Below are 18,462 nucleotides of genomic sequence, written 5' to 3'. Positions count from 1 at the left end.
ACTTCAGGCGTCCTTAATTCACTGTGTTAAAATGGAGAAACTTAGCAAGTTCCTTTACTACTGTGAAAAAAACATTATGTTTTTAATTTAGAGATGTGCATGCATAATTACTCGATGAAAAGAAAATATAGGCAGGTCAGCTGTTCAATATTCATCAACATAATTGTTTTGCCCGAGGTGACAAAGAATTAAAGACTCGCTAACCACCTCTCGTTACATTTAGCAGGTTCTTGAAATAACACAATGAATGTCTGGACTCGGGTCTAGACACGACGACAGCAAAATGATTGACTCTTTAGTGCAAGCCATTTTTTAAGGTCATATTCCAACATTCTGCTGAACCATGAAGTAAATGTTTTGTCATTTTCACATTGCTGTTGCTCTTCAGTGGATTAATGCATCCTGCAATCAATCACTGACGGCAGTCCCCTTTTTTTGTCCTTCGGCCTGCGACGACTTTCACTTGGAAACCAACCTGAAAAGGTTGGTTACGCAATCTGACGCCTCCTTGATGAGCGCCGCGCCGCCTGTTAATAAGCCAAAGCGGCCCGCCGGCGTCCTTTCTTTTACCCGAGTCGATATGCGACACCACTTTGTCTGACTGGAGGGCTTTTTTTTTTTTTTTTTTGCCCGACTGAGTCTGTGTGTGTGTTTGCTAATCCGTGTGGGTAGGAGTGTGAGTTTAACATGTTTTGCACTGAGACTCATTGGCATCAACAGGCAGGATGATTACATGGTGTTCAAGGTAGCGATTCCAAACTACAAGGGACAGAAAAAGAGTCTTAATGTCAAACGAGACAGAATAAACCGACTTGCAGGTTGTGTATTCAAAAAAAAAAAAAACAGGTTTGCCTTAAGAATGCCCCAGTTAGCTTTATGCTAACACATAATGGAAATGCAATTGACAGGCTTATGATTAGCATTGATAGTCATAGTGCTATTACCCTTAAGGTATATTTGAACACAAATGGTGGAGCAAAACAACTAGTACTTCTGCAGCTGCGGTGGTGACTCTTCCATGGGTGTGAATATATTATACTACCCCCTGGTGGCCAAGGTGGGAAAACTGGAAGGAGCAGCACAATAAATTGACTTGAAGCATTAAATAATGCTGTACATGCTGGATAATTATTTATGTTCTATTCTATGTTATTAATCTTTTAAGCACATGAGTGATTTTTCTTTTTTTTTGGGGGGGGGGGACTGGAACGGTTTAATTTTATTTGATTCATTTCATTGTGGGAAGATAATTTGAGATGCGATTTCTTTGTGTTACGAGTGTAGTCACGGAATGAAATAAACTAGTGTCTGAAGGCACCACTTTATAGTAAGAACTACCATGGCCGTTTTATCGAGACATTATTGTTAGCAAAAATATCGCAATGGCATCAGGAGCTAACCTGCAATTCTTAACCCCAAAAGGATTTCGGATGCTCGAGCGCCTTGCGACATATTTTCACTTCCTCAACAAAGCTTTGACTCCCAAAACTAATTCCGGTTCCATCGCCTCGCAAACAAGGAGGCGCGCAAGCGTGTCCGCCAATTATCGCTTATCTCCGACGCCCCTCCGTTTTGTCACCTGGAAAGTTTGCCTTATTAAACTGAGCTCAGCGTTTTCGGCACAAAACAGCTGCTGAGGAAGGTGTCGACTAAATTTCCCGGGTGTGTCCAAGTTTCCCCATGCACAGCCACTGAGCGTCCTCTCGCCAATCCTCAACACACTGCTTCAGTAATCAGTGGCCGCTGTAATTGCCTTTTTCTGACTTGGCTAAAATGTTTCTCTAACCCTTTTACTGTTGAAAATGATTTTGACCCGGGATGTGAGTGCACAACCACTACAGTTGAGAATAAACTTTCCATCCAGAACAAATTGGGAATCATTTGGCCGCCAGACTCATTAGCAGCTCGTCCTCTCTTTATACTCCATGTCGAGGGAACGCTCCGTCACCTGAAGAAATTTGCCGCTAATCTTCTCCTGAAGGGATTTTCCTTCTTTAATTACCAATCTAGTCAGTCTGTAAGAATTCCTGTCCCTTTTAATAATACACGTCAATATCACGCGAGGAGCCGCAACGATAAGTCTTATCTCAACCTCTCCCGAGAACAATGGAGGTTTATTTTACTTGCCAAAAAGTGAGACTCACCTTTTGGAATTTGCACATCCAAGGAAAAGTTGGCTGTCCTCACCCACGGAGACGAGGCCAATGTATTTCACGAACCAAATCGTTCTTTTGCATCACTGTGTTCTTTGGAATATTTGATTTAAAAATCATTTTATCTACTCCCAAAAGTTGAATCCGATCTGTACACGTATTGAAAATCTTCTGTAATGGATTTCACAACAAAACAAAGACATCAACTTGACCTTGTCTGGCCACCTTGTTTACCAGTGTGTTTTTTGGTGAGGATTTTGGGAGCACATTAACATCACAGTGTGTCCACCCACCAGGGTGGCCCCATGATGAATGAGCTCTCTGTGTTTGGGATGGCCATAATGAGCAGAAAAAGCAGCCCGCTGACCTGATTTGTTGCACCACTGAGGTTCCTAATGAACATCTGACGCTCACAAGTTTTTTTTCTCGCCGCCTCACGCTGCGCCGGAATGGATTGCGTGTGTGCTTTTTGTTCTGGTGAGTCTTGAAGGAGCTTGTCGTCCTTGCTTTGCCGCCCTGACTGATGAAAGCGGGGAAATAATGCTGCGTCGGGGCTGGCAGGGGTCAAGAACCCATGCAGTTCGTAATAGGATCAGCCTGGTGGGTGGGCTTTATTTTGGTACGGTAGACGGCACCCGTGTCACGGGATGGCATTGAAAAGGCTTCGGATTTGGTCGTGTGCGTGTGGCTGGACAGCGAGGGGGAAGAACGTGCACGTTTACCTCGGGGGGGGGGGATCAATACGGTGATTGAATGACTGACTGTCATGTGAGCCCTCTCCATCCCGAAGGCGGAATCACCAGGACGGTAAAAAGCAGCGTGCTGTCGCAGGTCGTAAATAACAATGGCTCTCTTTTGTATTCACTGCATGTGTTTTTATGCTGACATCCAGCTTCAAGTGTGGCTGCATTTTTTTTTCCCAACTCGCTCGATGGCGAAGAAGCGTTTAGGACGGTAGTTGTTGCCTATATTGTTTGTGGACGAGCAGCAAATAGATCATTTCATCCATTCTCAGGGGAATCGAATAGGAACCCGTCCATATCGCAATTTCTTGGTGGTGTGGTTACCGTGGCAACAATCCTGTAGCTTTTCATAGATCATGCGTGTCTGTCAACTGTGTTCATGCACAGGTCATCGGATTTTGATGACATTTCCCAGAAAGTGATAGCCGCATCTCGTTTTTGGCAGCTTGAAGGTGCAGTGCGCCCAAGAAGTGGAAAACGATCCTTGCCAAGATGATGAAAAACAACAAACCATCAGCAAGGGAACCGTCACAAAACTGTCGCTTGAAACCGAAATAGCGGGCTTCCTGTGTTGAAAAGCGTTTCTTTCAGTTTTTTTGGTTGGTCTTAGGCTGGACCCGGTGTCCTTTTTTGTACCACGTTTGAACCACAACCATGCTCAATTACGAAACAAATGACTTTGATGACTCATCATATTTCTAAACAAGCTTGTGTCTGCTTTAATGCTAGAAAAGCACACAAAGCTATTAGCAAGAAGCACGTTATTTTCCCGCCATTATAGACCAATGTTATTTTACAAGCCACTGAGCCACTCTGGGATCTTTCCTCTTTTATGACCCCTGAGCAAGCTATCTAACGTGGCCGGGGTGACCCCCCCCTCCCTTTCAGTGACAGGGGGACGAGTTTAAACCCTTCGTCTTATCGCCTCCCACCGGCCATAAAAGGCAAACATATGTATACACCCGAGGGTACGGCGACGAGCATTAAAGGGATGAAATGTGTTGCGTGTGCGAGACATTTATCTGGCGGCGTTTACGACGCTAAAGGGACAATGGTTCGAGGTGTTTGCTAATCAGAGCCAAGGACGGAGGCGGGGGCGCCGTACATGTGTACGCAAAGTTCTTTAAAAACGACCGCCACTAAAATGTCACATTTGCCTTTATGGATAAGCCGCAACGTGCCGTCTTTCTTCCTCCCGTCCGCCTGAACATGCCAAGAATGCCGTTTCCACCTATATTTATTATGCAAACCCGTGTTACCGCATATCTTTGAAAAGTCAGTATGGGGGCGCAAAGCTTTGAGGTTGTTTTTCTTTCATGAAGTCTAAACTAGATTGCTTCTGTCAATTAATTCCATGAAATTCTGGAGATAGCGTGAATGCACAAATTGTATGAAAAGTACATTTGGACGACCGACTATGTGTCCATTGGACTTACTTGACCGTGGCTTATTTCTTGCCATTGCTGTCAACATGAGAAATATTCACATTACAGTAATTGAACCTAAATTGTTTGATTACAAACGAAGTTAAGGGCATAATGTCTGCCTCAAAGCTTTTGCCGTGATCAGACAAGGCAAGTAGTATTTGAGAATTGCCAAAGTTGTGCTAATTCATTATTAGCTAGGTGAATGTTCACTAAGCTCCAACGACAAGTTTGGGACTTAAATCCAGTCATAGATAAGCCTTCCTTGTATGTCAAAAGTCAAAGTCAGCTTTATTGTCAATTTCTTCACGTTAAGACACACAAAGAGTTCGAAATTACGTTTCCCACTGTCCCCGAGTGTGCTATATGGGCCCAAGCTAGTATTGAAACCTTGATCGATTTTGTAGCCTTTCTCTTTCTATGTGGTGTTTATTCGTCATTGGACTGCAGAGTTCTGCTGTACTTGGTTGAGGTTGAGGATGGAGCCTTTGTCATCTTGCCAAGGACAACTGTGCAGGGTGAAAATTGAATTTTTTTTTCCCATCAATGTGCTTGTGCAAGTTTTTAAGTTGCACCAAACAAACTTTCCTAAAGCATCTGAAGGATTCTCACCGAGGTCGCGACAAGAACACAAAATGGAACATGAGACAAAGAAATCAATCGAGAAACTGTCGCAAAAGTTAACTTGCTCGCTCTGAAATGAAACATCCACCTTGAATCAAATTTCTGCTTTATGAGCATATTCATGCTAACTGCGGTATTTTAATGCTATCAAAAAGGTATTGTAGTCTGCAGGTTGTTAAGCTTTATTTGTGCGAACAATGCACTTCCCGTTATGAAGTTATATGTGAAGACATAACCCCAATCTAGCATTGTTATGCTGCTGTAAAGAAGACATAACTTTTATGAGCATGATGACCGGGGGCGGAGTTTGTGACAAAGGAAGAGTTTGATGATGATTTCTGTATCTCTCAGGAAATTGGGAAAAAAAAGAATTGACTCACTTGCTTTAATTGGAAGCAGGTAAGACTGACAGATGGGTGACAAAAGAGTTCTTTAAAAGAGGAAAGCAGGGTACAGATGTTTGAGTTCCAAATTTAAGAGTTTCAAATGCCATCTGCTAAAAGCAACAGCACGTCATGAGGCCTTGGGGCTAAAAATGCTCCATCGATCAGGTCTAGATTAGGTCGGGATTTTTTAGCCGCAATCAATACGCGGTCAGTGAGACGTGCCGTATCTGCCAGCGCGTGGCCCGTCATGTTCCCTATCGACCCACGATGGCGGCTGATAAACACGGGAGGCCCCGGCGTGCCAAACATTAACGGAAGAGTTTTATGCCGGTGAGTTTAAGCATAGATGATCCTTTAAATGTTGATTATAGGAGAGAAAAGATGCTTTATGCAATTTTGTATTATTTGGCTACATGAGGCACCAAAAGATTCTGACAAGTGTACCTAATTGTCAGTCCAGTGAAATGATATCTTTACTATGTAATGTATCACCCACATTCACATGCATGACCCACGGGAACATTCTGGAGCTCGTACAAACAGAGCCAAGCCATAAATCTTGAGTAATTTATTCACTTTCCCGAAGATGGATAACACTTTGCCATCCATTTTCCGTAATGCTTCATTCCTTCTCACTCGGAACTGTACTGCGTCGTCCTGTAGACCTAATCACAATCGGCGCTTTGATGGAGATGATCATATTTTTTTTCACTGGGCTTATCAGTATTTTGCAGGAATACAACGCCGGCATGAAAGGATGACGGATGCCTCCAATATTAAAATCAACAATTTTCCAGGTGTGAGAAGAAGAAGGCGACGGTGGAGAGCTTGCAAGCTTGAGTCATTTAAACCGTCTGATGCAATCACACTATATTTTGTAATTAACATTTTTTTGTTTATAAATTTACGCATGGATTAACAGTGAATATATACTAAATATTCAACATGTAGTTGGTCACATAGTTGAATTTGAATCAGATCCCACTCCCAATCCCCAACTGGCTATCATCTCTGGGTATAGGGCTCAAAGGAGGCTGCCAATTGGAGCGCCAGATCCTCTCCAGAGACACTTAACTGGACTAAAGATTGATGAAGGGTAATGGAATTGGTAGTGTAGTGGTTCACTTAGTTACCAGGGTATATTATACCATGGTGTAATGGTTGAAAATTCAGCTAGGATGCCTTATTGACCATTCAGAGACCCTTAATAAGTGATTGGTGGTGGAATAGTGGAGGGGTCCAAAGCCAGCTGGGACAGGTGACAGAGTCTTTTCAGATCCTAAATAGGATAGAATACAGATTAATGTTGGAATTGGTTGTGTTTTAGTTCATATTGAGGTCAGTTCTTATCTGGCTGAAGGGAGGAAAGATATAATGTCCAAGCAATGTCATGGATGGGTAACAATGCCTTAACTTATCCTTAAGGAGATAGATCTCCAACTTGTGTGCAACATTTCACCAGCATTTTCTTTCATTTTCACCTCTGATAGGTGTTTTGTATTTTAGATAATTAGGCTTGCAGAAGAAACTGACCAACTGAAGATTGAACAAGTGGGAACGAAATGAAAGCTGAGGTGGGAATGTCAGGGGAATCCCAAGGAAACGCCGACGAGTGCAACAAGGACAAAAGGCAACAGGAAGGAGGACAAAGTGAAAACACTCAAAGAATTGTCGTGCGACAAACGGAGGCAAGACCCCTCTGCTTGTCTCTGTGGATCTTCTTTAATGGCGTTGCCCGAGAAAGCAAGAGCCGGCAATCTCTAACTCATTCGCCGCTGCTCCCAGGATGCATTTTAGTGGCTAAAATGGATTGAATCTCAGGTACAGGGAAGCTTTTCCTAGACGCCAAACGGATTTAGCATCTGCTGGGAGAACTCAGCAGGAAAATGCAATCCATGCTATAAAAGTCGTGATTTTTCTGCTTTTGTTGTCGGTGACATTTTTCCAGTTTGACGATCTTAAATCAAAAGTTCTATCCCTAAAAACTGAGACATCTTTTCATTAGCGGAATTTGCATCCAATCAAGTATTCCCTTGGTCTCTCTCAAATCTCCCCATGCAGAAAAAAAACAAAAGCATTTGAAGATGTTAACCTTGACAAGAGGGAGCTTCAATTAAAGCGATGCCACTCAATTCTAGGATTAGAAATAAAACACTCCGCTGTTGCCTCGACTTTCCGGTTCAAGCGTAACTAGATGCTCGCTGTTTTTGATTGACGCCTGCTCTGCTCTGTGCAAACTTTGTAGACAATCAAGGGCAGCAAGTCCATTCCCCCAGCATCCCCCCCCCAAAAAAGGTCTCTTTTCCCCGACTTTGGACTTTGCGAGTTTCATTAAAGTGACGGAACGGTGCTGTCAAACAGCCCCGACAGGATGACTGATGTCCTCTGCCGTCTCTAATGTGAGAAAAAGGAAATTTAAGGAAACTTTCTTCCACCTGCCTCTGTACAGCTCAGCAAAAAAAAAAAAAAAAAAACCAAACCAAAAAAAAAAGCCCTGATGTAATCTACTAGTTTTATATTCATGCCTTCTGAAGGCGATAATAAATGTAAGAAGAAAGGTTCCTCCGGGAGGATATTTCTGCTTATCTATGCATGCAACCGACTCCATTATTGAATTTGACTTTAGATTTGTTTCTGTTGTTTTCTGATACTTCAAACGAAAGGACATACATAGTTTGTTGAGAAGTTCCAAAAAACAACTCCATATTTTGTGACTACCCGAGCCACGTTGTCACCGGGCAGTTCGACTAATGTGCTACCGTTTGCGTTTTGGTCGTAGTGTCTTGATATCAAACACTTTGCCACCTTTGGTAGGTGAACCACAATATACCGAGCGAACACTCTATTTGCACTTGAAATCAAATAAAAATTGAAGAAAGAAATACAATATATATATTTCAGAGCGATGGACTGCAAAGAGTGAGCACACGGCTTGAGGGCACCATGTAATTGTGCCGAGTGTGTCGGAAAGACTAAAAGGTTCCAAAAGGTGCGATAAGATTTGGGCTAGTGAGTTTACTGCTGCTGAGTCAGAATGGCCTTCGAGCATTGCGGTTGTGTTTGGATCAGGTAGGAAACACAAGGTCAGGTCCGGGTTTCAGGATCGAAAACCTACAGGGGTTGGGTGAGTTCATATCTGAACTCGTTGGACGAAGCTGATTGTTTCCTTCCGGCAGAACTATTTTGACAGGACCGCAGCGTGATTTATAGTTTCGGCATCCACCGTCGGATGAAAGGAAGGCCTGCCTAGCTTGAAGCAAACATAACAAGTGCATTATGGAATGTTCCGGCGAATGTCAAGAAGTGTTATGAGGGCTTCATAAATATTCATGAAAGCCCCCTCCCCCCTCCCCCCCCCCGTACAAGATGACCCTGGAAGTCAACGACTCAATGGAGTGCTCATGTCTCCTGGGCAAAGAGATGCCTTGAACCTCTACAACCTGATTTACCGAGTTATGTTCTCAGTGATTTATGTTATCACTCGGCTATTTTTTTTCTGGTATCAAAATAAACTTGTGACCTATCCAGTGACTGTCCACGATTTCTGAATCCAGGATCGACTGGCAATCAATCCAGACTCACTGGACACACATTTACCGATTGGTGGCGATTCCATATCGAGAGTTGAGCAATCCAGGCTCATTGGTAACCACTCCCCCAGATTAGGGACCCTTCTAGATTGATTGGCGATAGACTATACTGTGAATAGCTCGCACTTTAACGTTGATAAACTCCTTCGTTTGGTTGTAAGCAAACAAGATTAGTTGTCCAGACCTGGTGGATTATGATGCATTAATTAGTTGTCAAGAAAAATGCAGACTGTAGAAATTTACCTCTCCTGGGATTATGCAAGAGCGAATGTGTGGGAGCTCAGCTGTCAGTATCGGGTTGACTGTAAACCACCACAGATTCCCACACTGATTGCTTTGGTCATTAGTGAGGAGCAGAGAATGTGAATCATCCAGGCTGTTAGAGCAGCAAAACATATGAGATGTATCAAGGCCTGTTATGATTTGATGCATTTTTTGTGTCCTAACCTAACAGGAATCCTCAATGGAATATTCCACTATAGAAAGTGTGACCATCGGGTAGCCGGAGGAAAATCAATGCAGCGATTGTTGATTCTTTGGGTGCTGTGAAGTTTTTTAGAGTTGAAGGTGTGCCAGGATGAAAGTTGGCAAAGTATAAAATGAAGGATTGGAGGACAGGATACTTTCCGACCAGAGTGGCTGTGATGATTCCTGAAAATGGAACTCGGGATCCACGCTGACTTTGGCGGAATAGGAGAGGACTGACGCTGAGATAAATGCGCCCGCCTGCCGTGTCCCTTCTAACCTTGACTGGCGACCGCCCAACGTTCGCGGAATACCAAAAACTTTCCGACGCTCATATCTGGAATTCAATGATGGATCAAAATGGAGTGTACAAGATGAAACATTTAACACTTGAATGTCCAGTGACCGATTAAGATGGACTGGCGACTATTCCAAATTTACACTTGAATGATCCAGATTAATCTCTGTCTTTTTATATTCAGTCAGGTTTTTAATTTGAATTTGCCGCTTCAGTTTTTACTGTGACATAGACTCTGTAGCGCCTTTGAAAAGAAAGAACAAGATTTGCTTCTAATCACTTTATGTTTTGGGAGCTGACGGAAGGCTTGAAGACAGGCTGAGAATATCAAAAGGAAAATCTGACATTGTAGTTTTCTTTGATTGCGCAATGTCGCATCGGGACGCTGTCACACTCTTTGGTCCCCATCTGGCATCTCCCGCAGATGAGGTTCGGAGGTTGTGGTTTCATCACAGTCGATTTGTTAGTTTGTGTGATTAGGAAAATGAAAAGAGAATAAGTGTTAAATTTTTTAACAAGTATCCCTAAGATCATCATGAACTGGAAATGAAAGTTGATGGTTTCAAGCATAATTTCAAGTCCCCTACTGCGTTGTTAGGGTCGCCAAACCTTTCGTTTTTTTTTCTGATACGATTCAGTTTCTTTTAAAGTGGAACGATTCGATTCAGTTCGATTTAATGCCATTACGATTTGTTTCAATATGGGATAACAAAGTTTGGAGGATTATGATGCATTGAGTTTCTTGGCATTCTATATACTTTGTATGATTAACTTGTTAATGAGGCATTGTCTTCAACAGTCCATGTTGACAATTAACATGGTCAATTGTAATAATAACCAACGAAAATTGGTTTCGTGATAAACCGATTATCAGCCAGGCCGATTATCGTCCCTGATATTTGTAATTTTTTTTTCCAAATACCAACTCAAATTGACGCAGCCCCAGTCCAGACTGACTAGTGATCACGCCAAACTCAATGGCTGCCAGTCCAGATTGACTGCCAATCCACTCCAGGGTGTTGTTCATACCGGTATGTTTTAATTAAAGTGACAAACCGTGAAACATTCATGCTGTTCTTCTCAATTAGCACATGGAAACGTCATTCACCGGCCGCATCGATGATGACTGGCATCAGCGATTATATCCATTTTCCAAGATGAGAAACTGTTCAAGAAAATCTGCTCCCATCTTGTGTGAGCCAATTAAATGTTGCCTTTAATCTTGTGATTTCTTGTGAAGTTTTCAATGGCTGCAGGATGAACGTCAGCCCTACTTTCTTTCGGAATGCGGCATAATTGCATGCTTGTCCTCTGCCATGCTGATCAATAAACTATCATTCCAGTCGCCTGGAGCTCGACAAATTTAATTACATGTGCGCTCCGTCAGTCCACTGACGCCATGTTGTGTGTGTGTGTGGCTTTGTTTTGCAGATGATGAAGTTTGCCTGGGACAACTACAAGCAGTACGCCTGGGGCAAGAATGAGCTTCGGCCTTTAACGAAGAATGGGCATATTGGCAACATGTTTGGTAAGTCTGATTTTTTTTCTTTTCTTCTGATGGCTGAATGCCCTTTTCAAAGATTAGATCTCATTTGGTCATGTCACAGCAATTCAATGGGACTGACTGACATTTCTGATCTGTAGTACCCTGAAAGCGCATCATTTTGAAAACGGATCTTAAGACTAACTAAAGTCAGCCAGCCTGCACATAAAAAATAAATGTTTTTTTCCCTTGCTGTAAAATCACATCTGTTTCAACAATAGATCTAAGTGTCAAGGTTATGCCTATTCACAGACATAATCAAAAAAGTTATTAAAGCGGCGAATAACCAAACTGACGGACTACTGAATAAGCATTTCTAAAATAAAAAAATAAAAAAAACTGTTGAAGGGGTGGTTATCTTTTTCTACATGAAAATGTTATTTTTCAAACACAGGTTGAAAAGTTGTGGTTGACCCACCCCCCAAAAAACACTTGAAAAAAAAATTCTCTTGAAAATGCATCTAAAACTGAAGATACCAATCTTACACAATGCATGCTTTTAAAAGTGATCAAAAGTTCCCATCTAGACACTAAAAACACATCAACTTGATAACAGGTCCAAACAGGCCCAAACAGGCCATTTATCAAACTCTTCCAAAAAAAAATTTTTTTTAAATCTAAAAATGGAGGGATACCCTGTTCAATAGAATTTGTATTTTCAAATTAGTCTAACAGTGGACGTTATCACCCATGTCTAAAAACACGAAAAGAAAAACAGGTCTCAAAATGGAGGTCATCACACCCATCTAACATTACGTTGATATATTGAAAAATATTTTAGTGTAAACAGGATACCCACCTAAACGCTGAAAAGCATCTTTTGGGAAAACATTTTGATAACCTTGATGCCTCTTAGTGGCCAGCTAGAATGTCTTGCCCAGGCACTATAAAGTTCTTTGGCTAAACGCAACCATTTGTTTTTGTCCTGAAAATCAATGAAAAAGGGTTCAAATAATTGCTCCTTAACACCAACAAAAGAGGCGAGCAGATATCGAAAGCAGCTAAATTAGCCTAATAGACCTCTTACATTCTAGCTTTGTTCATTTAGAAGTGAATCGACTTGAACAGTAGACATCTTATTTTGAATGTACACAGACAATAATACTTGATAGGGGGCAAAGGTTTTGCTTCTTGTCTTCTCGCCACTAATTACCTTCGTTGATGAGGCAATAAAAGCAGAATTACGCATCCATCCAGCATCAAATCACCTCCGTAAGCCGAAAAACAAATATTAAGAGCGGAGGTCGTGACATGTACGCATCACAATACTAGAAACGCTTATTATTTTTTCCCAAAACGAGATACAAATTAGTATTACTGAAAGATTGATCTTTTTTAACCAGACCTTGTAAATGCTTAGGTCAGCCAATGCTTCTCAACTTATATATTTAATCCTCATCTTAAAGTGGATCTTATCAAATCTACCTCATCAAATAAAAAAATATTTGTTTTTGGGAACGGGTCAAAAGAGTGAAGGTTACCAAACTCATATGAAAATGAATGTAGTTAAAACTCTAAGCCAAAATTTTGCTTGTCATTTTCATCAGTTAATTGCCTTCATCCACAAAGCTTTAACACGCAGTAAGTACAACATGTCCGTAAACCACAATACTTCTATTTTCCTGCTTCTTGTCCAGACTTTGAGAAGCGAGCGACAGATCTCAGAAAGGGCGTAATTTTCCCTCGCAAATGTCACGTTGAAGGCGGTAGATTTATATGTGTGTGTGTGCGTGCGTGTGTGTGTAGGGGGGGGGGGGAGGCGTTGCGCCAAGCCAGGTATGAAATTGGCTGCTGTGTTCTTAAACGTAATCCTCCAGAGTAAACACGTACACGGGATGATTGGCTTCCACGTGGAGCGTCTGAAGGCTGTCGATACAGAGATAACGTTGGTGCCTCAAAAGAGCCAAAGACGAGATGTTCGCGGCAGCCCGTGGAGCCTCAACCTTGTCCTCTTCTCGCACGACTTCATCTCAGTTCAGTTTTATGTTGTAACGCTTCAAGCTCAATCTGGTTATCCTGCCTCAGAACAAAAGTAAGAAGACGTTGACTATTTTCATTTCACTTTATCTCTGTAGCGTATTAAATATTCAGTTGTGCTTGGGGCACCTCTGAAGAGGAAAGGAGGGTTTGGTTAGCAGTGGAGCGTAGGCTGGGTTGACCCTGGTGCTAAATTTTGGAATAATTTTCAGATGTTAATATAACTCCTCAAAGAGCAAATTGAAGTGAAGTTAAAACTTCCAGAACCAGACCTTGTTCCAACGATTGACAGGGCAATGAGGTCATGTTTTACGAGGAGTTAATCCCGATACAGTTTTGATGTTCTTTATTCTTAACTTTCATTTTGTATAAATCTTTTGCCAAAGAGGTCATGTTTTAATCTGCCTCTGCTAGAATTGATGTCAATTGTTGGGATTATCAATCCAACAGATCAATTGTGAAATTGATATTGAAGCATGATGAATTTTCAGGTATTACATATTGTAGTGAATTTCAATCATGAGTTTTCATGTCAGGTTCTTGGCTGAATATTAGCTTGAAGCATGGAGACCCCAAATGATCTAAAACTGTCTGTTTGTCATTCTAGTTGTCAGTGTGTTCGACTCAATTGTGAAACTTAGCATTCACCGCTACGCATCTTCAGCTTGTGTTTGTTTAGCATCAGGCACTGGAGAACCCAAACACGGAAAGTTCTGTTTGCATACGAAAGCAGTTTGGGGGAACATTAGCAAAAGTGGGACACTCTCGGGTGCCTTTGCTGCACTTTTCTTGGTTACTAGCCTGGGAAACATCTTGACAATTAATCCCTCAAGTCAACTCTTTGCTAAAGCACGGATTTATTGTGGGGTTTTTTTTCTTCCTCGCTAAGCTACAACAATAACAACACTGGTGGACTGGAGAGCCAACAACTTTGCATGGCAAATAGAGGCCAACAGGGTACTAAGGTACCAGAACTTCTGACACGCGCTGGCCCTGAAAACTAATTTCCACCTCACCGTCGGAGCATGTTAAAAAGAAAATAGAGCAAACCAGAAGCTTCTTTTTCAATCTGCAACGGGAAATAAATTACTCTGAACATGATCCCATTGTAGCCTCGGTTTGGTGGGAAACAATGAGCCTTACTTAACAGCTCTCTCTTCACTCTTCAAAAACCTTTTTTTTTCTTTTAGAAAATGAGGCTAGAAGTATCAGACCTGTTTGAAGGTTATCATACATTCGGACTGAAGATGGTAAAACTTGCCGGAATATAACTTTGTTCACACACAAACCAGGAGTTTCATTTTCAATTTATTGCGGGAAATAAATCACATTGGACAGTATCCCGATGTAACCTCGTTTTGGCGGCAAACAGTATGAGCTAGCTCAGATTTTCCGCTTTTTCTTTCAGCTTCCAGCATCTTCTATATACGAGCTCATTACACCTTATCTAACTCTGGGCTTCTTTCACTCTGTTGGTCTACGCATTGTTATCCATTACACCGCAGAAGTGGCCCGTTTTGAAAATAAATTGCTCCAGAATACATCTCGGTCGACACATGCAAAGAGGTTTTTGTCGATGAAAGTTGTTGGTTTGAATCTTTTGTCTAGGTTAAGAATTGGGTCGATACTCAGCATTTCAGCCCCCCAAAAAACCCCCAGAACATTGCAGTCTGCTACATAGCAGGCACTCTGAGAGTTACTGTGCAAAATATTTATCTGATGAGAGAGTTCGGGGGTGTGCACATGCTGCTGAGACCTGCTTCAGTACACGGAGAAATTCTCATCGGATCATTAAAGAGCAGCAGGGTATCGTTTTGCAGAAACATCTCCTCGAATGCTAAACGTGCACGAATGAACCCTGCAGCCCCCTCCCCCCCTTAGTAGTATACCCGGTGACAGTTTAAACGTTTATTGGAGAATCCCGAGGGCTCTTCACAAAGCGGTTGATATCTGCTCTTGGATGATGGAGTGCATGGCATTGGGCATGGAGTTAGCCTGGGATCGTGACTGAGCTCAAATCAATTGTCCAAATTATGGACACACACATACTTCACAGTATTTATTTATTTTTAGTCGTCTCTGGTCACTTTCAGGCTAAAATAAAATATTGTAAAGATTTTTAAAAAAGCAAATACCAGTGCAAGATATGAGGCAGGTGCTAACTGACATGGTGCCCGTGGGCATTAGGTGGTCCCCGAGGACCACTTGAGTAGCCCACAGCTTTCTTCTGAAGCTTTCTCAGAATCAGTTTCAGAATTTACAAAGACCAAACACCTCAACATCTTGGTCTCAATGCCTCAACATCTTGGAATGAACTTCAGTGTCAGTTTCACCTTGGTCTGTTCTCCATTTGCTCTCAGTTCTCTGTGACACTAATACACTGCCATTTTTTTATGACAAATGCTCCTCCTAAAAGCATTCAACTGGCAACCGCTTCCCCCAGTAATTACCTTCAGCCGTCTCCGCCACCTTCAGTGGCATAGATGGGTTTTCCCCTGCCACCCACCTTCACCTTCCTGACAATTACCTCTCAATGGGGCCTGGCTCCCGGTCCTTAAGAGGCCCACCATAACAACAGTGCGGGAGCAGCGGCCATCACTTACTGGCAGCTTGATAGAAAACGCCTCACAAATGGTGCCTATCACGGCAGCCTGTCGCATTACAGTCCGCTGGCAGAGCGAAAGGCTCGTTACCATATGCCCGCTCTCCATCTCCGAGCCATCCATTTTTATATCCTCCGGGCTCCCCCGTCATTGTGTGCAAGAGATCATCTGTCTCCATAGCAACCTACATTTAGGTGACAAATAGCTATCTTGTACACGCGCACCCCACAGGGAGCTCATCCATACCCTCTTCTTAAAATTGCCCAGTTAAGTTGTCAAGCAGGAACTGCTGGCTTGGCATTTTTTATAGTATATATTAAACTCAGCACGATGATTGGAATAATGATTAACACATACCGAGCAATGATATACACCAGAGGGTGTTCAGTCCGGCCCGCGGGCAATTTGTGTCATGTAGCTAAAAGAGATAGTAATATTTACAGCCTGCATCGGGATTTTAAACTTGTGCTTGTGTGCATAATTTAATTTTGTTACATGACTTTTAAGTTCATTCGCAACCAAGGCCTTTCCTTATAACGCCTGGAAGTGAATTTCAAAACAGGACTGGATAAGGAATAAACGGTATGATAAATACAATAAATACAATGCAAAACTCTGTGCTAGGTACAATAGATGTAATACGACAAGAGAAGCTACAATACAAGAGCATACAAAAGGATATGATACCAGTGAACAGGGTATGACAGGATAATTGAAAAGCTCTGATACGATAGATGGCACAACAGACGACACTTTGATAGGACGGTGGCTGCGACACAATCGTATTTGATAGGATGCATTATTATGAAACAACATAAGATGCAATACGACTGGATTTGACAGGATAAGACGAAATATATTGTAATGAGGATGATGGAATAAGACGCACGAGGACAAGGTACAATACGGGACAGGATATGATAGTCGAGAATACGATGTTGAATACGATTCGATTGGACAGAACAGGGTACGACGAGATGGGATCGTATGTAGTAGGAAAGGATACGACACCACTGGATTCGTTTAATAAAAGCTGACTTTGCTCTATTAGCAGCCGTCCTTGTCAAATATTTGGACATCTAAATGGTGTCTCACTCCTTTAATTGGACAAATTTGCAACGCGAAGCAAAAACACAGACTGAAAGAATACAAATGTGGCGCCGCCCGTCGTTATCACCGCCACCAAATTTGTCCTCTTTCTTTCAGGGATTACAGCAAGTTCCCCTTTAGGGGAATGCAGACCCGTCATCAAGCCTCTGCAAAGGGATTATAGCCAAGAAGATGAAAATCGAGTCGCTAAATGTATGACGATGCTGCAGGATTACGGGGGGGATTGTGCTCCGTTTTACCGTAACGCTTCCACGGCAGGCTGACAAGGGCGAGGGTCAAATAGACCCGAACGATTTGACGTTGTTCCCTTGATGGCCTCAAATCCCTGTTTGCATAATCCGATCACTGATCGGTCTGCGATGACGTCGTCCAGCATTTGTAACTGCGGTGACGTCACCACGACCTGAGACATGTCGTTGTAATCGCTCTTTGGCAGCTTTAATCACCGACATTTCTCGCCAAACGTTTAAGCTGGGGGCGGTTTTAGCTGACTATAAATAAACTAAACCTGCTTCAGTGTAGCTGGTCACATCCGGTTACCCTCGGCCCAATCACATCTGTACATGTTTCTATTCACCACAACTAATACTATCGTCTTGGATTCAGTTATTTTTGGTCCGGAAAAAGAAAAACCCAGCGTCATCATGCTGACATTTCCTAACGTTTAGCTGTCAATATTCAGTGCAATGTATTTTCATTCATAATCTGGTCTGAGTCTCTTGGAATTGCCACTCAGTGCACAGACAACATGTACAAATGTGTTTGAGTCCTCAAGCAAAGACTTGCCCGCCTGACCTCAGCAGTCCCGCTGTGTCTCAATCGCTTTTCCTTTATCGCCTTGCGTTCTATGTTGCCACCATTACAATTCCAAGTTCTCCGCGAAAGAAACAGGGAAGCAGCAAAGGCAATGTCACAATTAAAGAGCGAAGCTGCGTGAAATGAATTCCCTTTGTCCTGCTTGGCTTAGAGGAACTTTTGCACCTCGCTCTGCAGTCCAGGCCACACTTGAGAAATGGCGAGTCACAGTCACAGGGTGGTGGTCGGGGGTAGGACATGAGTGATCCCAACTGCCCCCCCGAGCGCCCTGGAAAGGAAGGAGGGTGATGCTGCAATCAAAACAAAAATCCATCGGCGAAGTGAAAATGGCTTCATGTGATGTTGAGTGGTGCAGACAAGACATTACCCAAAGCCATAACGCAAAATATTTTGGATTTATTTTTTTATGTAATAATTGGGTGTGGAAAGGAAGGCGAATGGGGATCTAGGCCATACCTTTCCATTTTAAGAGTTAATTCAGTCAAGCTACTTGCTAAAATAAGCTAGCATACGCCTACGCAAAATGGAATATTAGCAAGTGAAAGCTGATAAATGATAAAGGATTGAATCGTGATGGCCCGCCATTGAATTATCATTATTATCCTAAGGCCACGTCACACAACTTAAAAAAGTTTTCCAATACTCTGAAATGTAAAAAATTCTTCAATTGTATTTTGAAATGACACCAGTGAGTGAGTGTAATTTTTGAGTTGATTTTAAGTTATCCTTT

General features: G+C 42.3%; 1 protein-coding gene across 3 annotated transcripts in view; it reads left to right on the top strand.

Annotated features, from left to right (window-relative positions):
• LOC147052335 (mannosyl-oligosaccharide 1,2-alpha-mannosidase IA) overlaps positions 1–18,462 on the top strand; it is a 68,153-nt gene that overhangs the window by 23,654 nt on the left and 26,037 nt on the right. For all 3 annotated transcript variants that reach the window (XR_015066917.1, XM_085918414.1, XM_085918415.1), the window contains exon 4: positions 11,115–11,211. Coding sequence is in view for 2 of the 3 variants with exons in the window: in XM_085918414.1 (XP_085774540.1) it covers positions 11,115–11,211 (97 nt within the window). In the remaining variant the exon portion in view is untranslated. The remainder of the gene's footprint in view (positions 1–11,114; positions 11,212–18,462) is intronic.

This window comes from Syngnathus leptorhynchus, chromosome 8, assembly GCF_054491065.1.
Source record: "Syngnathus leptorhynchus isolate UIUO chromosome 8, UIUO_Slep, whole genome shotgun sequence".
Lineage (NCBI taxonomy): Eukaryota > Metazoa > Chordata > Actinopteri > Syngnathiformes > Syngnathidae > Syngnathus > Syngnathus leptorhynchus.
The sequence above is the reverse complement of the archived record's forward strand: the minus strand, read 5'-3'. Positions and strand labels throughout refer to the sequence as shown.